The 27,637-nt window shown below is 51.7% G+C and overlaps 1 protein-coding gene across 1 annotated transcript in view; it reads left to right on the forward strand.

Moving 5' to 3' along the window:
* OTOG (otogelin) overlaps nt 1–27,637 on the forward strand; it is a 310,396-nt gene that overhangs the window by 158,865 nt on the left and 123,894 nt on the right. Inside the window, exons 34-39 of the mRNA XM_073605993.1 lie at nt 1,061–5,724; nt 10,109–10,277; nt 15,585–15,730; nt 15,989–16,078; nt 17,354–17,537; nt 22,893–23,113. Of these exons, the coding sequence (XP_073462094.1) occupies nt 1,061–5,724; nt 10,109–10,277; nt 15,585–15,730; nt 15,989–16,078; nt 17,354–17,537; nt 22,893–23,113 (5,474 nt within the window). The remainder of the gene's footprint in view (nt 1–1,060; nt 5,725–10,108; nt 10,278–15,584; nt 15,731–15,988; nt 16,079–17,353; nt 17,538–22,892; nt 23,114–27,637) is intronic.

The raw sequence follows: 27,637 nt of genomic DNA on the forward strand, positions 1-27,637 counted from the left end.
TGGGCGTTGGGTGATGGGGTCCGAGGTGTTCTGGTGAAGATGTACATTGGGTGATGGGGTCCGGGGTGTTCTGGTGAAGATGTGCGCTGGGTGATGGGGTCCGGGGTGTTCTGGTGAAGATGTGCGTTGGGTGATGGGGTCCGGGGTGTGCTGGTGAAGATGTGCGTTGGGTGATGGGGTCTGGGGTGTGCTGGTGAAGATGTGCGTTGGGGGATGGGGTCCGGGGTGTTCTGGTAAAGATGTGCGCTGGGTGATGGGGTCCGGGGTGTGCTGGTGAAGATGTGCGTTGGGTGATGGGGTCCGGGGTGTTCTGGTGAAGATGTGCATTGGGTGAGGGGGTCCGGGGTGTTCTGGTGAATATGTGCGTTGGGTGATGGGGTCCGCGGTGTGCTGGTGAAGATGTGCGTTGGGGGATGGGGTCCGGGGTGTTCTGGTGAAGATGTGCATTGGGTGAGGGGGTCCAGGTTGTTCTGGTGAAGATGTGCATTGGGTGAGGGGGTCCGGGGTGTTCTGGGGAAGATGTGCCTTGGGTGATGGGGTCAGCGGTGTGCTGGTAAAGATGTGCGTTGGGGGATGGGGTCCGGGGTGTTCTGGTGAAGATGTGCGTTGGGTGAGGGGGTCCGGGGTGTGCTGGTGAAGATGTGCATTGGGTGAGGGGGTCCGGGGTGTTCTGGTGAAGATGTGCATTGGGTGAGGGGGTCCGGGGTGTTCTGGTGAAGATGTGCGTTGGGTGATGGGGTCCACGGTGTGCTGGTGAAGATGTGCGTTGGGTGATGGGGTCCGCGGTGTTCTGGGGAAGATGTGCGTTGGGTAATAAGGCCAGAAATGTGTGCGATGGGAATATAGACCACCTCTGTGTCACACAATGTGGATGGAGGGAATGTTCGAGGTGGGTAGTTTGGGGGCGTTGTGTGTAGTAGGAGTAGGTCTGGATGGGTTGTGGGGTACACGGGGTGGTGTCTGGGTGATGATGGCAATTTGGATATCCTTTTCCATGTGATTTGTAGGGGAGATGGTGATGAGAACTTGGAATTGATGATTTCCTTCTCTCTATATTCAGGTATTGAACCCACTGTGATCACAACGATTTCTATAACAGAACCACAAAAACCAGCCAGCGGGTTGAATGTGACAGGATCTCCAACTTCCTTCTCCTTGCCGCCATCTATTACCCACCCACAAATCACTTCCCATAAAGTGCCTCCAGAGGGAACTCCTACCAGCCACCTGCCTGGGATTGTACCCAGTGCTGCATCTTCCACACTGTTCCCGGGATCTACTGCAGTTACCCGTCCTGAACCATCAGTTTCCAGGACTTTCAGGGCTTCCACAGTGCAGACCACGGAAGTGGAGGAGTCCACCAGGACAGCGAGCAGAGCCATGACCAGCAGTCCTTTTATATTAGAGGTCTTAGAGACAACTTTGAATAAGACGGAGTTTAGGGCCGTCACAAGTCCGGCAACTTCTTTTTCCTCTCCTGAGATGGTTCTATCTACAGCCAAAGTGACAAAAACAACGCATGTGACATCGGAATTAACTTCTCAAGTGCCGTCTACTCAGAGAGTCCCACCTGTATCACCTGGAGCGACAGCGGGCCAAATAATTCCAACAGTCACATCTCCTGTCCTGACTGACCGCACTCCTCTCTTGGCTTTACCAAATGTAACCAGCACAGTGCTTCCTGCACTGCTTTCCACAGTCTTGACCAGCGAGAGTGTGACAACCACACTGTCCACCCAGATAAGGACAACTGTCCCAACAGAGCGCACCCCAAGGACAGGAACCATCCCACATAAGTTGCTCCATACTTCTGTTAGCAGCTCTCCTGTGACAGGACCCAGCATGACCAGTCCTAAGCCCAGCTATTCACAAATGGTCCCATCCTCTTTGTCCCCATTACCCACTCCTGCTAGTAGTCCCTATTCACTGGTCTCCAGTTCAGGAGTTGAACCGACATCTGAACCATGGCAATCCACAGCACAAACCTTTCTAATTGCCACAAAACTGGTAACCTCGACTGAGGGGGTCTTACCTTTTATGACTAATACCTCTATTACCAAATCTGCCATCACCAAGCTCACCAGCAGGCCAGTGACACTCCCAGAAGCTGCCAGGATCACCACAGAGTCGTCTCCAATAAAACCCACACCCATGGATGTCACAAGTCCTCTGGAGACCAGCAAGTATTCACCAGTATCTACCGACCTTACCGCAGTCTCCAGAACTGCAGTCAGTGTTGTTAAGACAAGCCTGCCTGGAGTTCCTCTTTATACTGGACAAACTCCAGCAGAGATAAGTCAGCATTTTCTAATGTCATCAGAACCATCACTCTCTCCAGTATCAGAAACCTCCAGAACATCTATACCAACCTCTACCAGGAGTCCAATTATAACGTCTCAATCATCCAGAATTACAAGAACCGAATCACCTGGAATTGTGAGAACATCATCGGGCGCCACAGGTCCCACTACCACACATGTATCACTCTCCAAACCCAGCGCAGACCTAATTCATTTGGCTACAAAGCCAAAACCACGGGTCACAGAAGAGGAACACGTACTTGAAATTTTGAAATTTACAGAATCTGTTTTAAAACCCATTAAGACAACTTTGAGATTGGAAGTGGCTTCCTCTGCATTAACAAAGGTCCACACGGTGTCTGCGTCTCTGGAGGCAACCACAACCCATCTACTTCCATCCTCTGAGAAGTCCACCACCTCAATAACCACACAACCTGCCAAGAGCTCTTTATTGCTCACAACCTCCATCCAAGAACCAAGTAACATCACTGCTTCTTCAAAAGTAACCCTATCTACTGGGAGAACACTGCTACCCACCCATATTTCTGTACACGATCAAGCTCCTGTCTCTGTACATGATCGAGCCCCTGTCTCTATACACGATCGAGCCCCTGTCTCTGTACACGATCGAGCGCCTGTCTCTGTACACACGTACCCTCCAGAGGGCCAGTCCCAGTCAACATCGCACACTGGGCCAACACAAGAAACATTGATGAAGACATCATCAGTCCCGTCTACTAAAAATGTAACAAGTCCACATGTTGTGTCATCCAAACCCTTGTCTCCATCCGATGAGACCAGCATCTCCATGTCTGGGCCAACCTCTACTTCTCATGTAACAGATACCTCCCGAATGACCGAGTCTCCAAGTCATCAGACCTCTCCAGCTATTTCTTCCTCATTATCTCCAGCTGTTTCCTATTCTACCACACAATTAGCAGAACCTCAAACCACAAAGGGAAAGGCCTTGTTAACAGATGCAATTAACACAACATACATTCCCAGTTCACTGTCACCTTTAAGCACTAAGTCAACACCAGTTGGTGGATCCACTGAATTCCCCCTCCAGTTTATGACAGCCACAGCCTCCTCCACTGTGACAGAATCTGTAAGACCAACAGAAACCTTATTTGTGTCAGGAGAGAATGGAACTGAATGGAGAGCTCTGTCAACAGCCGAAACCTATAAAACAAGCAGTCAGTTCATGTCTGCCTCTCAGCCAGCAGTTGTATCTGAAACATTAGCCAGCGATCAGCCAACAATCAAGGAATCCCAGTCTCCTGGGCCACCTTCTAAAGAAATGCAGACCTCATCAGTCAGCATAACAAGAGATACAGTAACAGGAACACGTCCTCCAGATATGACCTATCCTCCTCCAGCGAGCTCGTTATCTGCTCCTCTTACATCCCAGTATTTACTACAGAGTGGTGTACCATCCCATCGTCCTCTACAAACTGATATGACCTCCCTACCTCCCCTACCAACTGATCAAAGTTCCCTACATCCCATACAAACTAATGCAACCTCCCAGCATCCTCTACAAACTAGTGTAACTTCCCAGTATCCTCTACAAACCAGTGTAACCTCCCAGTATCCTCTACAAACCAGTGTAACCTCCCAGCTTCCTCTACAAACCAGTGCAACCTCCCAGCATCCTCTACAAACTAGTGTAACCTCCCAGTATCCTCTACAAACCAATGTAACCTCCCAGCATCCTCTACAAACCAGTGTAACCTCCCAGTATACTCTACAAACCAGTGCAACCTCCCAGCATCCTCTACAAACCAGTGTAACCTCCCAGTATCCTCTACAAACCAGTGTAACCTCCCAGCATCCTCTACAAACCAGTGTAACCTCCCAGTATCCTCTACAAACCATTGTACCCTCCCAGCTTCCTCTACAAACCAGTGAAACCCCCCAGCATCCTCTACAAACCAGTGTAACCTCCCAGCATCCTCTACAAACCAGTGCAACCTCCCAGCATCCTCTACAAACTAGTGTAACCTCCCAGTATCCTCTACAAACCAGTGTAACCTCCCAGCATCCTCTACAAACCAGTGTAACCTCCCAGTATCCTCTACAAACCAGTGTACCCTCCCAGCTTCCTCTACAAACCAGTGAAACCCCCCAGCATCCTCTACAAACCAGTGTAACCTCCCAGCATACTCTACAAACCAGTGTAACCTCCCAGCATCCTCTACAAACCAGTGCAACCTCCCAGCATCCTCTACGAACCAGTGTAACCTCCCAGCATCCTCTACAAACCAGTGCAACCTCCCAGCATCCTCTACAAACCAGTGTAACCTCCCAGCATCCTCTACAAACAAATGTAACTTCACAGCATCCTCTACAAACCCGTGCAACCTCCCAGCATCCTCTGCAAACCAGTGTAACCTCCCAGCATCCTCTACAAACCAGTGTAACCTCCCAGCATCCTCTACAAACCAGTGTAACCTCCCAGCATCCTCTACAAACAAGTGTAACTTTCCAGCTTCCTCTACAAACCCGTGCAACCTCCCAGCATCCTCTACAAACAAGTGTAACCTCCCAGCATCCTCTACAAACCAGTGTAACCTCCCAGTATCCTCTACAAACCAATGTAACCTCCCAGCATCCTCTACAAACCCGTGTAACCTCCCAGCATCCTCTACAAACCAGTGCAACCTCCCAGCATCCTCTACAAACCAGTGCAACCTCCCAGCATCCTCTACAAACCAGTGCAACCTCCCAGCATCCTCTACAAACCAGTGCTATCTCCCAGCATCCTCTACAAACCAATGTAACCTCCCAGCATCCTCTACAAACCAGTGAAGCCTCCCAGCATCCTCTACAAACCAATGTAACCTCCCAGCATCCTCTACAAACCATTGTAACCTCCCAGCACCCTCTACAAACCAGTGGAACATCCCAGCACCCTCTACAAACCAGTGGAACCTCCCAGCACCCTCTACAAACCAGTGGACCCTTCAAGCATCCTCTACAAACTCGTCTAACTTCCCAGCATCCTCTAGAGACTGGTGTAACCTCACAACTTCCTCCACAAACTAGTGTAATACCTGAAATCACCGATCTTCCAATTATGTCAAATAAAACAATAGCAGCAGAGACCATTGTGCCCCCAGAATTCTCCTCTGTCTATTCCGTCCTCTCAGAGACTTCCCAAGTGGTCACATCTCCACCCAGAACGTCTTCCACAGAAGTCTCACCTCCACCAGTTACACGCAGTCTAAACATTACAGTGAACCAGACTGGAATCCCACCTCTACTGTCCTCTACAACCAGTCCAATGTCTACCCAGATCCCACTGATGTCCTCTTCAGGGGCCACCCGAGAGATGGAGAGCAGCTTTCCTGCCGAGCTGATGGGATTGACCGTGTCCGCCATGTTACCTTCTCAGGAATCTGCGACTTTTCTGGCCTGTACAGTGAGTAATGTAGACATTATCCCATGGATGGATAACATACACACAAGACATATACACTGATGTATCACTAACTGCCTACCTGTATATAATGCCAATATCTACTGTAATATCTCCTATCTAGACCTCTACAGTAAACACAGCTTTCTAGAGAATGTCCTTCCTAATGTTGTGGAAATTTTATGAAGATGTATTTAATATGTATTGTCACAGTGACTCCCAGTGTTAGTTCTCCCGCTCTACAGAGCTGACTGGGGAAGACTGAGGTCAGTTGAGACCCGTTTTGGTAGTGAAAAGCTTCCTGAAGTTGCAGAGAAGTATTTGCAGAGTGGGGATATGTCCGCCAGTGAAGGGACCCTGTGCAATGCACAGACCGATCGTCTGGGGGGGATGTCTTCACTCTGCAAATACATTATCAGTTATGGGGGGATGTACGCTCGTGTGTCTCTCGTGTGTCTGATCAGCACATGGGGGGGCTATGGTGTGTTCCTACAGATAATCTCCCATCCTCAGGAATGGTAGAATAATCCGGGGATGTTCTCTGAACAATGAAGAATAAGGATTCACACCAATGGTGAAAACGGGAGTCTTTGGGTGCGTTGTGGTCGGACAGCGTCCATGGGATCAAGGCCAGCCATGTGGTTTCTTTTGTTTTACTGGAGAGCATGGCTTACAGGTACAAGGGGGCGGGAAATCATACCCACTGCCCCCGCCCAGACCAGCCCATACACTCCCCTAGTCATTGTTCATTGGTTGAGATTTGTATAGCTCCTTCTGTTTTCCTGTGCTTGATTGGCTGATTGTGAAAGCAACCAAGCTCTATTGTTATATAAATAAAGATTGCTCCCATTATCAGGACAGTCGAGCTGTGGAGCTGAGGATGTGAGGATGGTGGTCATGTCTGTTTACTTGGGAAGATATGGGAAACGGTCGTACTAAGATGCATTATACCAAAAGGCTGAAAGTGACACCTAGATTATGTGCAGCGTATACTGGAATTTCCACCACACTAACCAGGCTTTCAGCTCGCTTCCCTGCCCTCTGGGTCTCCGCCCCTTCCCTCCCCCAGGCTCGCTGCCCTCTGCCTCTGAGTCTCCTCCCCTTCCTCCCCCAGGCTCGCTGCCCTCTGCCTCAGAGTCTCCTCCCCTTCCCTCCCCCAGGCTTCTTGCTCTTCCTGAAATTTACTGCCTTTCCAGCCCTCTTCCACTTTATTTTCCCTCAGACTTTCAGTCTTCTATTTCCCTTCTCTTCCCCCACACTTCCTTCCCTCACTCCAGAATTTCTATCTTACACCCCCTTCGCTTCCCTTCCCCCAGGGTCCCTGCCTTCCCAACACCCTTCTGCCCTTTCCAGCTTTGACTACAACCCACCTCCACCTGGACTCCCCACCTTCCCAGCTTTGACTACAACCCACCCCCACCTGGACTCCCCACCTTCCCAGCTTTGACTACAACCCACCCCCACCTGGACTCCCCACCTTCCCAGCTTTGACTACCACCCACCTCCACCTGGACTCCCCGCCTTCCCAGCTTTGACTACCACCCACCTCCACCTGGACTCCCCACCTTCCCAGCTTTGACTACAACCCACCCCCACCTGGACTCCCCACCTTCCCAGCTTTGACTACCACCCACCTCCACCTGGACTCCCCGCCTTCCCAGCTTTGACTACAACCCACCTCCACCTGGACTCCCCGCCTTCTCAGCTTTGACTACAACCCACCTCCACCTGGACTCCCCGGCCTTCCCAGCTTTGACTACAACCCACCTCCACCTGGACTCCCCGCCTTCCCAGCTTTGACTACAACCCACCTCCACCTGGACTCCCCGCCTTCCCAGCTTTGACTACAACCCACCTCCACCTGGACTCCCCGCCTTCTCAGCTTTGACTACAACCCACCTCCACCTGGACTCCCCGCCTTCCCAGCTTTGACTACCACCCACCCCCACCTGGACTCCCCACCTTCCCAGCTTTGACTACAACCCACCTCCACCTGGACTCCCCGGCCTTCCCAGCTTTGACTCCCACCCACCTCCACCTGGACTCCCCACCTTCCCAGCTTTGACTACCACCCACCTCCACCTGGACTCCCCGCCCTCCCAGCTTTGACTACAACCCACCTCCACCTGGACTCCCCGCCTTCTCAGCTTTGACTACAACCCACCTCCACCTGGACTCCCCGGCCTTCCCAGCTTTGACTACCACCCACCTCCACCTGGACTCCCCGCCTTCCCAGCTTTGACTACCACCCACCTCCACCTGGACTCCCCGCCTTCCCAGCTTTGACTACCACCCACCTCCACCTGGACTCCCCGCCTTCCCAGCTTTGGCTACCACCCACCCCCACCTGGACTCCCCACCTTCCCAGCTTTGACTACAACCCACCCCCACCTGGACTCCCCGCCCTTCCCAGCTTTGACTACCACCCACCCCCACCTGGACTCCCCACCTTCCCAGCTTTGACTACAACCCACCCCCACCTGGACTCCCCACCTTCCCAGCTTTGACTACAACCTACCCCCACCTGGACTCCCCACCTTCCCAGCTTTGACTACAACCCGCCCCCACCTGGACTCCCCGCCCTTCTCAGCTTTGACTACCACCCACCTCCACCTGGACTCCCCGCCTTCCCAGCTTTGACTACAAACCACCTCCACCTGGACTCCCCGCCTTCTCAGCTTTGACTACAACCCACCCCCACCTGGACTCCCCGGCCTTCCCAGCTTTGACTACAACCCACCTCGACCTAGACTTCCCACCTTCCCAGCTTTGACTACAACCCACCTCCACCTGGACTCTCCGGCCTTCCCAGCTTTGACTACAACCCACCTCCACCTGGACTCCCCGCCTTCCCAGCTTTGACTACAAACCACCTCCACCTGGACTCCCCGCCTTCTCAGCTTTGACTACAACCCACCCCCACCTGGACTCCCCGGCCTTCCCAGCTTTGACTACAACCCACCTCCACCTGGACTCCCCGCCTTCCCAGCTTTGACTACAACCCACCTCCACCTGGACTCCCCGCCTTCCCAGCTTTGACTACAACCCACCTGCACCTGGACTCCCTGCCTTCTCAGCTTTGACTACAACCCACCTCCACCTGCACTCCCCGCCTTCCCAGCTTTGACTACAACCCACCTCCACCTGGACTCCCCGCCTTCTCAGCTTTGACTGCAACCCACCTCCACCTGGACTCCCCGCCTTCTCAGCTTTGACTACAACCCACCTCCACCTGGACTCCCCGGCCTTCCCAGCTTTGACTACCACCCACCTCCACCTTGACTCCCCGCCCTCCCAGCTTTGGCTACCACCCACCCCCACCTGGACTCCCCACCTTCCCAGCTTTGACTACCACCCACCTCCACCTGGACTCCCCGCCTTCCCAGCTTTGACTACAACCCACCTCCACCTGGACTCCCCGCCTTCTCAGCTTTGACTACAACCCACCTCCACCTGGACTCCCCGGCCTTCCCAGCTTTGACTACCACCCACCCCCACCTGGACTCCCCGCCCTCCCAGCTTTGGCTACCACCCACCCCCACCTGGACTCCCCACCTTCCCAGCTTTGGCTACCACCCACCCCCACCTGGACTCCCCGCCCTCCCAGCTTTGGCTACCACCCACCCCCACCTGGACTCCCCACCTTCCCAGCTTTGACTACAACCCACCCCCACCTGGACTCCCCGCCCTTCCCAGCTTTGACTACAACCCACCCCCACCTGGACTCCCCGCCCTTCCCAGCTTTGACTACCACCCACCCTCACCTGGACTCCCCACCTTCCCAGCTTTGACTACAACCCACCCCCACCTGGACTCCCCGCCCTTCCCAGCTTTGACTACCACCCACCTCCACCTTGACTCCCCGCCCTCCCAGCTTTGGCTACCACCCACCACCTGGACTCCGTGCCCTCCCAGCTTTGACTTTCACCTGGACTCCCCACCTTCCTAGCTTTGACTACCACCCACCCCACCTGGACTCCCTGCCTTCCCAGCTTTGACTACCACCCACTTCCACCTGGACTACCCGCCCTCCCAGCTTTGACTACCACCCACCACCTGGACTCCCCGCCTTCTCAGCTTTGACTACCACCCACCACCTGGACTCCCCGCCCTCCCAGCTTAGACTACCACCCACCCCCACCTGCTTCCCCAGCCCCTCTCCAACCTCTCCTGCCTCACCCTGGCTTTGTCTTCCTCATCCATCCTAGGACACGCACACTATTTCTATGTTACATTTCAGATGATGTCATTTACACTCCACAGAATATTCTGCATTTTGAATAGTTTTTTGTACCATTTATATTCTGTATGTTTTGGTAGTCACGCATGGAGGCTGCGATTACCTCCAGGGACCTCCATTGTCACTTCAGTCCTTTCTCTCTCACAGCCGTACACCGAGAACGAATGCATCAAACACATCTGTGTGGACGGACAGTTAATCCAGGTCAATAAGTCCCAGCATTGTCCTTATAATGTCACCCAACCCAGCTGTGGCCTCCTGGGATTTGCAGTCCAAATAAATGGAGACCGTTGTTGTCCAAAGTGGGAGTGCGCATGTAAGTAAAAGTGTGTGAGTGCGGAGCATGCTATGAAATGATTGGTTGGCAGAATTATGAGTGGAGATGGAGCTGGGAAGGCTACTCAGCAAATCTAAGTCATGTTTATATATCTGCATCGGGCAACAGTGATATTTCTGTATGAGCAGTAAGGTGGAAAACTGGAAGAGAATCTGTAGTCGATGAAGTGGAGAGGCCTGTGTATTGGGTGAGGCGGGGGGACTCTTGTATTGTGTGAGGGGGGATGGCTCTTGTATTGGATGAGGTGGAGAGGCCAGTGTATTGGTTGAGGCAGGGTGGCTCCTGTATTGAACGAAGAGGGGTGGTTCTTGTATTGGGTGAGGTGGGGTGGCTCCTGTATTGGACAAAGCGGGGTGGTTCTTGTATTGGGTGAGGCGGGGTGGCTCCTGTATTGGGTGAGGTGGAGTGGCTTGTGTATTGGGCGAGGCGGAGTGGCTCCTGTATTGGATGAGGTGGGGTGGCTCTTATATTGGGTGAGGCGGGTTGGCTCTTGTATTGGATGAGGCGGGTGGCTCCTATATTGGGTGAGGTGGAGTGGCTTGTGAATTGGGCAAGGCAGAGTGGCTCCTGTATTGGACAAAGTGGGGTGGCTCTTATATTGGGTGAGGTGGGGTGGCTCTTGTATTGGACAAGGCAGGGTGGCTCTTGTGTTGGGTGAGGCGGGGTGGCTCCTGTATTGGGTGAGGCGGGATTGCTCCTGTATTGAGTGAGGCGGGGTGGCTTCTATATTGGACGAGGTGGAGTGGCTCTTGTATTGGGTGAGGCTCGTGTATTGGGTGAGGCGGGGTGTATTGGATGAGGCAGGGTGGCTCCTGTATTGGATGAGGTGGGGTGGCTCCTCTATTGGGTGAGGCGGGGTGGCTCTTGTATTGGGTGAGGCGGGGTGGCACCTGTATTGGACGAGGCGGGTGGCTCTTGTGTTGGGTGAGGCGAGGTGGCTCCTGTATTGGATGAGGTGGGGTGGCTCCTCTATTGGGTGAGGCAGGGTGGCTCTTGTATTGGGTGAGGCGGGGTGGCTCATGTATTGGACAAGGCAGGGTGGCTCTTGTATTGGGTGAGGCGGGGTGGCTCATGTATTGGATGAGGCGGGATTGCTCCTGTATTGAGTGAGACAGGGTGGCTTTTATATTGGACGAGGTGGGGTGGCTCTTGTATTGGGTGAGGCTCCTGTATTGGGTGAGGTGGAGTGGCTCGTGTATTGGGTAAGGCGGGGTGTACTGGACAAGGCGGGGTGGCTCCTGTATTGGACGAGACAGGGTGGCCAGTGTATTGAGTGAGGTGGGGTGGCCCCTGTATTGGACGAAGCAGGGTGGCTCTTGCATTGGGTGAGGTGGGGAGGCTCCTGTATTGGACGAAGCAGGGTGGTTCTTGTATTGGATGAGGCAGGGTGGCTCCTGCATTCGGTGAGGCGGGGTGGCTCTGGTATTGGATGAGGCAGGGTGGCTCTTGTATTGGGTGAGGCGGGGTGGCTCTTGTATTGGGTGAGGCGGGGTGGCTCTTGTGTTGGACGAGGCGGGGTGGCTCTTGTATTGGACGGGAGGGTTTGCTCTTGTATTGGACTAGAAGGGGTCACTCTTGTAGTAGATGAGGTGAGGTGGTTCTTGTATTGGACGAGGTGGGTTGGCTCTTGTATTGGACTAGGAGGGGTCACTCCTGTAGTAGGCGGGGTGGCTCTTGTATTGGATGAGGCGGGGTGGCTCTTGTATTGGATGAGGTGGGGTGGCTCTTGTATTGGATGAGGAGGGGACACTCTTGTAGTAGATGAGGTGGGATGGCTCTTGTATTGGATGAGGAGGGGTCACTCTTGTAGTAGATGAGGCAGGGTGGCTCTTGTATTGGGTGAGGCGGGGTGGCTCTTGTAGTAGATGAGGTGGGGTGGCTCTTGTATTGGGTGAGGCGGGGTGGCTCTTGTAGTAGATGAGGCGGGGTGGCTCTTGTATTGGATGAGGTGGTGAGGTGGGGTGGCTCTTGTATTGGACTAGGAGGGGTCACTCTTGTAGTAGATGAGGTGAGGTGGCTCCTGTATTGGACTAGGAGGGGCCACTCTTGTAGTAGATGAGGCGGGGTGGCTCTTGTATTGGACGAGGTGGGGTGGCTCTTGTATTGGACGAGGCGGGGTGGCTCTTGTATTGGATTAGGCAGGTTGGCTCTTGTATTGGATGAGGCGGGTGGCTCTTGTATTGGATTAGGCGGGTTGGCTCTTGTATTGGACGAGGCGGGGTGGCTGTAGTATTGGGTGAGGCGGGTTGGCTCTTGTATTGGACTAGGAGGGGCCACTCCTGTAGTAGGTGGGGTGACTCTTGTATTGGACCAGGAGGAGTCACTCTTGTATTGGATGAGGAGGGGTCACTCTTGTAGTAGATGAGGTGGGGTGGCTCTTGTATTGGATGAGGAGGGGTCACCCTTGTAGTAGATGAGGCGGGGTGGCTCTTGTATTGGGTGAGGCGGGGTGGCTCTTGTAGTAGATGAGGCGGGGTGGCTCTTGTATTGGATGAGGTGGTGAGGTGGGGTGGCTCTTGTATTGGACTAGGAGGGGTCACTCTTGTAGTAGATGAGGTGAGGTGGCTCCTGTATTGGACTAGGAGGGGCCACTCTTGTAGTAGATGAGGCGGGGTGGCTCTTGTATTGGACGAGGTGGGGTGGCTCTTGTATTGGACGAGGCGGGGTGGCTCTTGTATTGGATTAGGCAGGTTGGCTCTTGTAGTAGATGAGGTGGGGTGGCTCTTGTATTGGATGAGGAGGGGTCACTCTTGTAGTAGATGAGGTGGGGTGGCTCTTGTATTGGATGAGGAGGGGTCACCCTTGTAGTAGATGAGGCGGGTGGCTCTTGTATTGGATTAGGCGGGTTGGCTCTTGTATTGGACGAGGCGGGGTGGCTGTAGTATTGGGTGAGGCGGGTTGGCTCTTGTATTGGACTAGGAGGGGCCACTCCTGTAGTAGGTGGGGTGACTCTTGTATTGGACCAGGAGGAGTCACTCTTGTATTGGATGAGGAGGGGTCACTCTTGTAGTAGATGAGGCGGGGTGGCTCTTGTATTGGATGAGGAGGGGTCACTCTTGTAGTAGATGAGGTGGGGTGGCTCTTGTATTGGACTAGGAGGGATCACTCTTGTAGTAGATGAGGCGGGGTGGCTCTTGTATTGGATGAGGCGGGGTGACTCTTGTATTGGATGAGGTGGGGTCACTCTTGTAGTAGATGAGGTGGGGTGGCTCTTGTATTGGATGAGGTGGGGTCACTCTTGTAGTAGATGAGGCGGGGTCACTCTTGTATTGGATGAGGCGGGGTGGCTCTTGTAGTAGATGAGGTGGGGTGGCTCTTGTATTGGACTAGGAGGGGTCACTCTTGTAGTAGATGAGGTGGGGTGGCTCTTGTATTGGATGAGGTGGGGGTGGCTCTTGTATTGGATGAGGCGGGGTGGCTCTTGTATTGGATGAGGAGGGGTCACTCTTGTAGTTGATGAGGTGGGGTGGCTCTTGTATTGGATGAGGTGGGGTCACTCTTGTAGTAGATGAGGTGGGGTGGCTCTTGTATTGGATGAGGAGGGGTCACTCTTGTAGTAGATGAGGTGGGGTGGCTCTTGTATTGGATGAGGAGGGGTCACTCTTGTAGTAGATGAGGTGGGGTGGCTCTTGTATTGGATGAGGAGGGGTCACCCTTGTAGTAGATGAGGTGGGGTGGCTCTTGTATTGGATGAGGAGGGGTCACTCTTGTAGTAGATGAGGTGGGGTGGCTCTTGTATTGGATGAGGTGGGGTCACTCTTGTAGTAGATGAGGCGGGGTGGCTCTTGTATTGGATGAGGTGGGGTCACTCTTGTAGTAGATGAGGTGGGGTGGCTCTTGTATTGGATGAGGTGGGGTCACTCTTGTAGTAGATGAGGTGGGTTGGCTCTTGTATTGGACTAGGAGGGGTCACTCCTGTAGTAGGCGGGGTGGCTCTTGTATTGGATGAGGCGGGGTGGCTCTTGTATTGGATGAGGTGGGGTGGCTCTTGTATTGGATGAGGAGGGGTCACTCTTGTAGTAGATGAGGTGGGGTGGCTCTTGTATTGGATGAGGTGGGGTCACTCTTGTAGTAGATGAGGTGGGGTGGCTCTTGTATTGGACGAGGAGGGGTCACTCTTGTAGTAGATGAGGTGGGATGCCTCTTGTATTGGATGAGGAGGGGTCACTCTTGTAGTAGATGAGGTGGGGTGGCTCTTGTATTGGATGAGGTGGGGTCACTCTTGTAGTAGATGAGGCGGGGTGGCTCTTGTATTGGGTGAGGCGGGGTGGCTCTTGTATTGGGTGAGGCGGGGTGGCTCTTGTATTGGATGAGGTGGGGTCACTCTTGTAGTAGATGAGGTGGGGTGGCTCTTGTATTGAATGAGGTGGGGTGGCTCTTGTATTGACCAAGGCGGGGTGGCTCTTGTATTGGATGAGGAGGGGTCACTCTTGTAGTAGATGAGGCGGGGTGGCTCTTGTATTGGATGAGGTGGGGTCACTCTTGTAGTAGATGAGGCGGGATGGCTCTTGTATTGGATGAGGTGGGGTCACTCTTGTAGTTGATGAGGTGGGGTGGCTCTTGTATTGGATGAGGTGGGGTCACTCTTGTAGTAGATGAGGTGGGGTGGCTCTTGTATTGAATGAGGTGGGGTGGCTCTTGTATTGACCAAGGCGGGGTGGCTCTTGTATTGGATGAGGAGGGGTCACTCTTGTAGTAGATGAGGCGGGGTGGCTCTTGTATTGGATGAGGTGGGGTCACTCTTGTAGTAGATGAGGCGGGATGGCTCTTGTATTGGATGAGGTGGGGTCACTCTTGTAGTTGATGAGGTGGGGTGGCTCTTGTATTGGATGAGGTGGGGTCACTCTTGTAGTAGATGAGGCGGGGTGGCTCTTGTATTGGATGAGGAGGGGTCACTCTTGTATTGGACGAGGCGGGTTGGCTCTTGTAGTAGATGAGGCGGGGTGGCTCTTTACATGTGACCTTTTGAAGATTTATTTTTATGTCCTATGATGTCCTCTTCCATCCCACCATGCTGTCCTATGATGTCATGCTCTCTATGTTGTCACATAATGTCATCAATTTGCTTTCCACCCTCTATGCTGTCCTCTGATGTCATCTTCTCCATGCTGTACTATGATGTCATCCACTCTATCTTGCTGTGTTGTCAGATGATGTCGTCATTCTTCTCTTCATCCCTACACACTGTCTTATGATGTCATCTTCTCCATACTGCTATGCTGTCCTATGATGTCATCCTTTTCATCCCGCCATGTAGTCACATGACATCATCTTTATTCCTTCCAGGCCGTTGCTCGGTCTTCTCAGATCTCAGTTTTGTCACCTTTGATGGACGTTATTTGGCTCTGTATAAAGAAGCCTCGTACATCGTTCTCCTGACTGAAGAGGAATCCATTACAGTCCAGGTGTCCAGGTGTGGCACCCATCCTCAGGTGAGAGAACCATAACCCATGTTTGGTCATCTCCATCCTGTGGCTTCTCTCACGTGTTGGTTGTGGTTTGGTTGTATGGTTGTGGGATGTGGATAAGAATGAAGATTGAGGGATGGGGAGGAGGAGAGTAACCCTGGATCCCTTCAACTCCTCTTCATATAACTGAAAAAGCACGCGGCAGAAATCAGAGATCAGGCCACACCCCCTTGTGATTATACATTTTATAATAATAATTGTCTTATTATGTGTCTCGTACAGGGGGAGGTCAGGAACGTTACTCTGTGTTCATCCATGTTGGAATTAACTTACCTGTCCAACCAGATCATCATAGATCGCCTCAGCAGGAAGGTAAGTGACCTTCTCAGCCCAGATGGGTGGCAGTTAGCAGTCAGTAACTGTCATTTGTAAGAGGAGGACTAATGGATCATTCAGAGTCTGACAGACCAATGCAGACATGAGATAGAGAAGTCCAACTCTTGTCTTCTTCCAGAACCCAGCAATGAGAGAGAGGGGGAGGAGCAATTGTGGAACAACACAGATCTGATTGCTGATGTGGAAATAAGGGAAACAATTAGGAAACAGTGATCACAGAGTAATCACATTCCAAGTAATACATAAGAAAAGAGGGCAAGAGGGTAGTGCAAGATCACTTCATTTCAAAAGAGCTAATTTTACTAAGCCGTGCTTCATAATGTAAGATATTAAATGATATCAAATTCTAGAGACATCAAACACTGAGAAAAAATGAGAGTGCTTTAAGAACATATTAAATAATTGTATTAGCCCGTGTATTCCATTTGGCAAATGTAAAAGAATGAAAGCTAAACTTTAACATGAAAAGGTTTTTAAATTAGAAAAAGAAATGGCTGAGGGGTCATTGTCAGCATTCCAACACTACAAGGAATGCAATAAGAAGTGTAATGCCCTGTACACACGACCGGTTTTGCCATCGGAATAAACTCTGAAGGTTATTACGACGGAGTTCCAATGGAATTCCGCTTAAACTGTCTTGCATACACACAGTCACACCAAATTCCGACCGTCCTGAACGCGGTGACGTACGACGGGACTAGAAAACAGAAGTTCAATAGCCAGTAGCCAATATCTTCCGTCTCGTACTTGCTTCAGAGCATGCGTCATTTTTGATGTGTCGAAACAGCATATTTTCCCGATAGAATAATAACTTCTCAGCAAGCTATAGTAACCTTACAAGAAGACCTCAATAAAATAAAGGGGAGGGGCAAATGAGGTTCAATGTAGACAAATGTAAAATATTGTATTTGGGTGGTAAAAATCTGAATGCAATCTATAGACTGGGGGGAGAACCTCTGGGGGATCTAGGATGGAAAAGGACCTGGGGGTCCTAGTAGATGATAGGCTCAGCAATGACATGCAATGCCAAGCTGCTGCTAACAAAGCAAACAGAATATTGGCATTAAAAGGGGAATCAACTCCAGAGATAAAACGATAATTCTCCCGCTCTCTATAATACTCAGGGACATTAGAGTGTAAGCTCCTCTGGTACAGAGACTTAGGTCTGTACAGCACTGCAGTATATGTCAGAGCTATAAAAATGTATAATATCTGTGACTTCTATCGTTCAGTGAAGACTTTCTTTGGCAGGTGTCAGTAAACTCCAGAAGTGCGTGGCCAATGGTCAGGAAATACGGATACAGAATTGTGGACACCGGAAATATGTATTTCATAGAAACTCCATCCAGTATCCGGATCCAATGGTTCCATAGTAGTGGTCTGATGATAATCGAGTCCAACTCTACCACCAAACCACCATCCATGGGGCTGTGCGGTGAGTGATCTCCCTGTACACCCAACCCTTCACCCTTCACCCTCCATCCGTCACCCTCTACCCTCCATCCTTCACCCTTCACCCTCCACCCGTCACCCTCTACCCTCCATCCTCCACCCTTCACCCTCCACCCGTCACCCTCTACCCTCCATCCTTCACTCTTCACCCTCCACCCGTCACCCTCTACCCTCCACCCTCCACCCTTCACCCTCCACCCGTCACCCTCTACCCTCCATCCTTCACTCTTCACCCTCCACCCATCACCCTCTACCCTCCATCCTCCACCCTTCACCCTCCACCCGTCACCCTCTACCCTCCATCCTTCACTCTTCACCCTCCACCCGTCACCCTCTACCCTCCATCCTCCACCCTTCACCCTCCACCCGTCACCCTCTACCCTCCATCCTTCACTCTTCACCCTCCACCCGTCACCCTCTACCCTCCACCCTCCACCGTTCACCCTCCACCCGTCACCCTCTACCCTCCATCCTTCACTCTTCACCCTCCACCCATCACCCTCTACCCTCCATCCTCCACCCTTCACCCTCCACCCGTCACCCTCTACCCTCCATCCTTCACCCTTCACCCTCCACCCGTCACCCTCTACCCTCCATCCTCCACCCTTCACCCTCCACCCGTCACCCTCTACCCTCCATCCTTCACTCTTCACCCTCCACCCGTCACCCTCTACCCTCCATCCTTCACCCTTCACCCTCCACCCATCACCCTCCATCCTCCACCCTTCACCCTTCACCCTCCACCCTCCACCCGTCACCCTCTACCCTCTACCCTTCACCCTTCACCCTCCACCCGTCACCCTCTACCCTCCATCCTTCACCCTTCACCCGTCACCCTCTACCCTCCATCCTTCACCCTTCACCCTCCACCCATCACCCTCTACCCTCCATCCTCCACCCCTCACCCTCCACCCGTCACCCTCTACCCTCCATCCTTCACTCTTCACCCTCCACCCGTCACCCTCTACCCTCCATCCTCCACCCTCTACCCTCCATCCTTCACCTGTCACCCTCTACCCTCCATCCTCCACCCTCTACCCTCCATCCTTCACTCTTCACCCTCCACCCGTCACCCTCTACCCTCCATCCTCCACCCGTCACCCTCTACCCTCCATCCTTCACTCTTCACCCTCCACCCGTCACCCTCTACCCTCCATCCTCCAACCTCTACCCTCCATCCTTCACCCTTCACCCTCCACCCGTCACCCTCTACCCTCCATCCTCCACCCTTCACCCTCCATCCTCCACCCGTCACCCTCTACCCTCCATCCTTCACTCTTCACCCTCCACCCATCACCCTCTACCCTCCATCCTCCACCCTTCACCCTCCACCCTCCACCCGTCACCCTCTACCCTCCATCCTTCACTCTTCACCCTCCACCCGTCACCCTCTACCCTCCATCCTGCACCCTCTACCCTCCATCCTTCACCCTTCACCCTCCACCCGTCACCCTCTAGCCTCCATCCTCCACCCGTCACCCTCTACCCTCCATCCTTCACTCTTCACCCTCCACCCATCACCCTCTACCCTCCATCCTCCACCCTCTACCCTCCATCCTTCACCCGTCACCCTCTACCCTCCATCCTTCACCCTCTACCCTTCATCCTTTATCCTTCACCCTCCACCCGTCACCCTCTACCCTCCATCCTCCACCCTTTACCCTCTACCCTCCATCCTCCACCCTTCACCCTCCATCCTCCACCCTTCACCCTTCACCCTCCACCCGTCACCCTCTACCCTCTACCCTCCATCCTCCACCCTCTACCCTCCATCCTTCACCCTTCACCCTCCACCCGTCACCCTCTACCCTTCACCCTCCACCCTCCAACCTTCACCCTCCATCCTCCACCCTTCACCCCTCACCCTCCACCCCTCACCCTCTACCCTCCATCCTTCACCCTTCACCCTCCACCTGTCACCCTCTACCCTCCATCCTTCACCCTCCAACTTTCACCCTCCATCCTCCACCCTTCACCCTTCACCCCTCACCCTCCACCCCTCACCCTCTACCCTCCATCCTCCACCCTTCACCCTCCAACCTTCACCCTCCATTCTCCACCCTTCACCCTTCACCCTTCACCTTCCACCTGTCACCCTCTACCCTCCATCCTCCACCCTTCACCCTCCACCCGTCACCCTCTACCCTCCATCCTCCACCCTCTACCCTCCATCCTTCACCCTCCGCCCGTCACCCTCTACCCTCCATCCTCCACCCTTCACCCTTCACCCTTCACCCTCCACCCGTCACCCTCTACCCTCTACCCTCCATCCTCCACCTTCCATCCTCCACCTTCCATCCTTCACCCTCCACCTGTCACCCTCCACCCTCCACCCTCCATCCTCCACCCTCCACCCTCCATCCTCCAACCTTCACCCTTCACCCTCCACCCGTCACCCTCTACCCACCATCCTCCACCCTTTCCCCTCTACCCTCCATCCTCCACCCTTCACCCTTCACCCTCCACCCATCACCCTCTACTCTCTACCCTCTACCCTCCATCCTCCACCCTCCATCCTTCACCCTCTACCCTCCATCCTCCACCCTTTCCCCTTCATCCTCCACCCTTCGTCCTCCACCCTTTGTCCTCCGTCCTCTATCCTCCACCCTCCAGCCTTCGTCCTCCAGCCTCCACCCTTCGTCCTCCTTCCTCCGTCCTTCCCCCGCTATCCTCCACCCTCCACCCTTCTTCCTCCATCCTCCATCCTTTGTCCTCCGTCCTCCATCCTCCAGCCTTCGTCCTCCAACCCTCCACCCTTCGTCCTCCTTCCTCCGTCCTTCCCCCGCTATCCTCCCTCCACCCTTCCCCCTTCACCCTTCCCCCTCTATCCTTCATCCTTCACCCTTTGCCCTCCCCCCTCCATCCTCCCCTCTTTCCCCTCCACCCTTCCTCCTCAACCCTCCGCCCTTCGTCCTTCACCCTCCATCCTCCCCTCTTTCCCCTCCACCCTTCGTCCTCAACCCTCCACCCTTCGTCCTTCACCCTCCATCCTCAACCCTTCATCCTCCACCCTTTGTCCTCCATCCTCCACCCTTCCCCCTCTGTCCTTCCTCCTCTATCCTCCATCCTCCACCCTCCACCCTTCCCCCTTCGCCCTCTACCCTTCCCCCTCTATCCTCCATCCTTCATCCTTCACCCTTTGCCCTTCCTTGTCCACCCTCCACCCTTCGTCCTTCATCCTCCACCCTCCACCCTTCGTCCTCCGTCCTTCCTCCTCTATCTTCCATCCTCCACCCTTCGCCCTTCCCCCTCTATCCCCCACACTTTCCCCTCCACCCTCCACCCTTCGTCCTCCACCCTTCATCCTCCACCCTTTGTCCTCCACCCTTCACCCTCCCGGGGCCTCACTATCGATGTTCCCACAGATAGATAAATGTGTTGATAAACCAACTCCATAGGCAAATTATATTCAATTTGTGATGTGGAGATTTCCGGCAGTAGTTTGTGTCTCTGCCCCTCCCACAATAGTGTGCGGTATATATAATATATCCTGTGTCTGATATCTATAAAGATTGATCTCTATGCAGAGTGTTTGTTGTTGTTGATCATCGGAGACGTACCGCCCCCACTATGTCTGTATTGATCGCCCCCCCACTATGTCTGTATTGATCGCCCCCCCACTATGTCTGTATTGATCGCCCCCCAATATGTCTGTATTGATCGCCCCCCCACTATGTCTCTATTGGTCCCCCCCACTATGTCTGTATTGATCGCCCCCCAATATGTCTCTATTGATCGCCCCCCACTATGTCTGTATTGATCGCCCCCCACTATGTCTCTATTGGTCCCCCCCACTATGTCTGTATTGATCGCCCCCCCACTATGTCCATATTGATCCCCCCCACTATGTCTCTATTGACCCCCCCACTATGCCTCTATTGATCGCCCCCCCACTATGTCTGTATTGATCGCCCCCCCACTATGTCTGTATTGATCGCCCCCCCACTATGTCTGTATTGATCGCCCCCCGACTATGTCTCTATTGATCCCCCTCACTATGTCTCTATTGATCCCCCCCACTATGTCTGTATTGATCGCCCCCCCACTATGTCTCTGTTGATCACCCCCCGACTATGTCTCTATTGATCCCCCTCACTATGTCTCTGTTGGTCCCCCCCCCACTATGTCTCTATTGATCGCCCCCCCCCCACTATGTCTGTATTGATCGCCCCCACTATGTCTCTGTTGATCACCCCTCCACTATGTCTCTGTTGATCACCCCCCCACTATGTCTCTATTGATCACCCCACACTATGTCTCTATTGGTCCCCCCACTATGCCTCTATTGATCACCCCCCCCACTATGTCTGTATTGATCGCCCCCCACTATGTCTCTGTTGATCACCCCCCCACTATGTCTCTATTGATCCCCCCCACTATGTCTCTATTGATCCCCCCCACTATGTCTCTATTGATCACCTCCCCACTATGTCTCTGTTGGTCCCCCCCGCTATGTCTGTATTGATCACCCCCCACTATGTCTCTGTTGATCACCCCCCCACTATGTCTCTATTGATCCCCCCACTATGCCTCTATTGATCGCCCCCCCACTATGTCTCTGTTGATCGCCCCCCCCATGTCTGTATTGATCACCCCCCCACTATGTCTTTATTGATCGCCCCCCACTATGTCTCCATTGATCGCCTCCCCACTATGTCTCTATTGATCACCCCCCCACTATGTTTGTATTGATCACCCCCCAATATGTCTCTATTGGTCGCCCCCCCACTATGTCTCTGTTTATCGCCCCCCCACTATGTCTCTATTGATCCCCCCACTGTGCCTCTATTGATCGCCCCCCCACTATGTCTCTATTGATCGCCCCCCCACTATGTCTCTATTGATCCCCCCACTATGTCTCTATTGATCCCCCCCCACTATGTCTGTATTGATCACCCCCCACTATGTCTGTATTGATCGCCCCCCCACTATGTCTCTATTGATCGCCCCCCCACTATGTCTCTATTGATCCCCCCACTATGTCTGTATTGATCGCCCCCCACTATGTCTCTATTGATCGCCCCCCCACTATGTCTGTATTGATTGCCCCCCACTATGTCTGTATTGATCGCTCCCCACTATGTCTCTATTGATTGCCCCCCACTATGTCTCTATTGATCGCCCCCCCACTATGTCTCTATTGATCGCCCCCCCCACTATGTCTCTATTGATCGCCCCCCCACTATGTCTCTATTGATCGCTCCCCACTATGTCTCTATTGATCGCCCCCCACTATGTCTCTATTGATCGCCCCCCCACTATGTCTCTGTTGATCGCCCCCCCACTATGTCTCTATTGATCGCCCCCCCACTATGTCTCTATTGATTGCCCCCCCCAGGTCTGTGCGATGGGAACACAACGAATGATCTGATTCTGCCCAATGGGCGTCTCCTGACCCCGAGCGACGACTCTGATGAGTTCCTGGACAGCTGGCAGGTTCCGTACACATTGAAGTATGTGGGGAAGGAGAGGCGGCAGGACGGGAATTGCTCCTCTGTGGATTGCTCGCCGTGCTTCCAGATGATTGTAAACCAGACATTCAGCAGCTGCCACCCCTATGTACGTACCACTCTATATGGGGAGGGGCGCTATCCAGTGCTGTATGTACATATCACTCTCTATGGGGAGGGGCACACTGCGGGGGGGCTATCCAGTGCTGTATGTACAGACCACTCTCTATGGGGGAGGGGCACACTGCGGGGGGCTATCCAGTGCTGTATGTACATATCAATCTCTATGGGGGAGGGGCACACTGCGGGGGGGGTGCTTGGGATTATTTGGATGGATTGGGATGATTTAGATGGATTGGGATGGATTGGGATGATTTGGATGGTTTTGGAGGGATTGGGATGATTTGGATGGTTTTGGATGGTTTGGGATGATTTGGATGGATTGGGATGATTTATATGGTTTTGGATGGTTTGGGATGGATTGGGATGATTTGGATGGTTTTGGATGGATTGGGATGATTTGGATGGTTTTGGATGGATTGGGATGATTTGGGATGGATTGGGATGATTTGGATGGTTTGGGATGATTTGGATGGTTTTGGATGGATTGGGATGGATTGGGATGATTTGGATGGTTTTGGATGGATTGGGATGATTTGGATGGATTGGGATGATTTGGATGGTTTTTGGATGGTTTGGGATGATTTGGATGGATTGGGATGATTTATATGGTTTTGGATGGTTTGGGATGGATTGGGATGATTTGGATGGTTTTGGATGGATTGGGATGATTTGGATGGTTTTGGATGGATTGAGATGGATGGTGATGATTTGGATGATTTTGGATGGATTGGGATGATTTGAATGGATTGGGATGGTTTGGGATGATTTGGATGGTTTGGGATGATTTGGATGGTTTTGGATGGATTGGGATGATTGGGATGGATTGGGATGATTTGGATGGTTTGGAATGGATTGGGATGATTTGGATGGTTTTGGATGGATTGGGATGATTTGGATGGTTTTGGATGGATTGGGATGATTTGGATGGTTTTGGATGGATTGGGATGATTTGGGATGGATTGGGATGATTTGGATGATTTTGGATGGATTGGGATGATTTGGATGGATTGGGATGATTTGGATGGATTGGGATGGTTTGGGATGATTTGGATGGTTTGGGATGATTTGGATGGTTTTGGATGGATTGGGATGATTGGGATGGATTGGGATGATTTGGATGGTTTGGGATGGATTGGGATGATTTGGATGGTTTTGGATGGATTGGGATGATTTGGATGGTTTGGGATGGATTGGGATGATTTGGATGGTTTTGGATGGATTGGAATGGATTGGGATGGATTGGGATGATTTGGATGGTTTTGGGATGATTTTGGATGGATTGGGATGATTTGGGATGGATTGGGATGGTTTTGGATGGATTGGGATGGATTGGGATGATTTGGATGGATTGGAATGGATTGGGATGATTTGGATGGTTTGGGATGATTTGGATGGATTGGGATGATTTATATGGTTTTGGATGGTTTGGGATGGATTGGGATGATTTGGATGGTTTTGGATGGATTGGGATGATTTGGATGGTTTTGGATGGATTGGGATCATTTGGGATGGATTGGGATAATTTGGATGATTTTGGATGGATTGGGATGATTTGGATGGATTGGGATGGTTTGGGATGATTTGGATGGTTTGGGATGATTTGGATGGTTTTGGATGGATTGGGATGATTTGGATGGTTTGGGATGGATTGGGATGATTTGGATGGTTTTGGATGGATTGGGATGATTTGGATGGTTTGGGATGGATTGGGATGATTTGGATGGTTTTGGATGGATTGGAATGGATTGGGATGGATTGGGATGATTTGGATGGTTTTGGGATGATTTTGGATGGTTTTGGATGGATTGGGATGATTTGGGATGGATTGAGATGGTTTTGGATGGATTGGGATGGATTGGGATGATTTGGATGGATTGGAATGGATTGGGATGATTTGGATGGTTTGGGATGATTTGGATGGTTTTGGATGGATTGGGATGATTTGGATGGATTGGGATGATTTGGATGGTTTTGGATGGATTGGGATGATTTGGATGGATTGGGATGATTTGGATGGTTTTGGATGGATTGGGATGATTTGGATGGATTGGGATGGTTTGGATAGTTTTGGGTAGACTCGGATAATTTGGATGGTTTTGGATGGATTGGGATGATTTGGGATGGATTGGGATGATTTGGATGGTTTTGGATGGATTGGGATGATCTGGATGAATTGGAATGGATTGGGATGGTTTGGGATGGATTGGGATGATTTGGATGGATTGGGATGGTTTGGGATGATTTGGGATGGATTGGGATGATTTGGATGGATTGGGATGGTTTGGGATGATTTGAATGGTTTTGGATGGATTGGGATGATTTGGTTGGATTGGGATGGTTTGGTTGGATTGGGATGGTTTGGGATGATTTGGATGGTTTTGGATGGATTGGGATGGATTGGGATGATTTGGATGGATTGGATGGTTTTGGATGGATTGGGATAATTTGGATGGTTTTGGATGGATTGGGATGATTTGGGATGATTTGGATGGTTTTGGATGGATTGGGATGGTTTGGGATGATTTGGATGGTTTTGGATGGATTGGGATGATTTGGATGGATTGGGATGGTTTTGGATGATTTGGATGGTTTTGGATGGATTGGGATGGATTGGGATGATTTGGATGCATTGGGATAGATTGGGATGGGATGGTTTCAGTGGATAAGGATGGGATGGATTGGGATGGGATGATTTGGATGGATTGGGATGATTTGGAATGGTTTGGGATGATTTGGATAGTTTTGGATGGATTGGGATGGATTGGGATGATTTGGATGGATTGGGATGGAATGGATTGGGATGATTTGGATGGATTGGGATGGAATGGATTGGGATTATTTGGATGGATTGGGATTGGATGGTTTCAGTGGATAAGGATGGGATGGATTGGGATGGGATGATTTGGATGGATTGGGATGATTTGGAATGGTTTGGGATGATTTGGATGGTTTTGGATGGATTGGGATGGATTGGGATGATTTGGATGGATTGGGATGGAATGGATTGGGATGATTTGGATGGATTGGGATGGAATGGATTGGGATGATTTGGATGGATTGGGATGGATTGGGATTATTTGGATGAATTGGGATGGGATGGTTTCAGTGGATAAGGATGGATTGGGATGGGATGATTTGGATGGATTGGGATGATTTGGAATGGATTGGAATGGATTGGGATGGATTTGATGTAACTCATTTCCTTTCCTTGTTTTATTTCAGAATTAATTTTGTTTATTAATTTTCATATAAATTCCACATTTTCGGACCGATTTGAGTTCTATGTGAGGAGTAGATGGTTGCCAAGGAGTGTGAGACCCCCCTGAACCATAGCAGGTCACATGCCCTTAACATGGGGGGCCTTCCACCGTCCCCCGACTCATCCACCCTAAAAAATGAATTTGTCCTGGGACTTTAAATAGGGCACAACACATACGGGCGACGAATGAGACATACGAGTGATGAATGCAAAAAGTAAAATGGGAAAGTGATGGTGCGGCGCTAGTGAATGACGCATAACAGCCATAAATGAGACATACGAGCTATGAATGAGACATATGAGCAATAAATGACACATAAGAGCGACGAATGAGGCATACGAGGGATGAATGAGCGATGAATGAGACATACGAGCAATGAATGATGCATAACAGCGATAAATGAGACATATGAGTGATGAATGACGCATACGAGTGAGGAATGACACATACGAGCAATGAATGATCGATGAACGAGACATACAAGGGATGAATGAGACATACGAGCGCCGAATGAGGCATTCAAGCGTCAAATTAGACATAAGAGTGACAAATGATGCATACGAGCGATGAATGAGACATACGAGCGATGAATGATGCATATGAGTGATGCATACGAGCGATAAATGAGGCATACGAGTGACGAATGATGCATACAAGTGACGAGTGAGGCATACAAGCAACAAATGAGTGATGAATGAGTCATACAAGGGAAGAATGACGCATACGAGTGATGAATGAGACATACGAGTGATGAATGAGACATACGAGCGATGAATGAGTGATGAATGATGCATACGAATGATGAATGACGCATACAAGCGATGAATGAGACATACGAGTGATGAATGAGACATATGAGCGATGAATGATGCATACGAGCGATGAGTAATGCAAAAAGTAAAATGGGAAAGTGATGGTGCAGCGCTAGTGAATGACGCATAACAGTGATGAATGAGACATACGAGTGATGAATGAGGCATACGAGCAATGAATGAGTGATGATTGAGGCATACGAGCGATGAATGAGACATACATGGGATGAATGAGGCATATGAGTGACAGCGAAATTTGGCTGCACACAGAGCATACAGCCAAATCTCCTGTTTCTAATAATAATAACAATTTCATCTAATGATATAAATGCATCTCACCTTTTGATCATATGTCTTTCCTTCTGCCGTAGCCCATCCTCTGGCGTAGCTCATCCTCTGGCGTAGCCCATCCTCTGGCGTAGCTCATCCTCTGGCGTA

Source organism: Aquarana catesbeiana, linkage group LG11, assembly GCF_042186555.1.
Source record: "Aquarana catesbeiana isolate 2022-GZ linkage group LG11, ASM4218655v1, whole genome shotgun sequence".
NCBI lineage: Eukaryota > Metazoa > Chordata > Amphibia > Anura > Ranidae > Aquarana > Aquarana catesbeiana.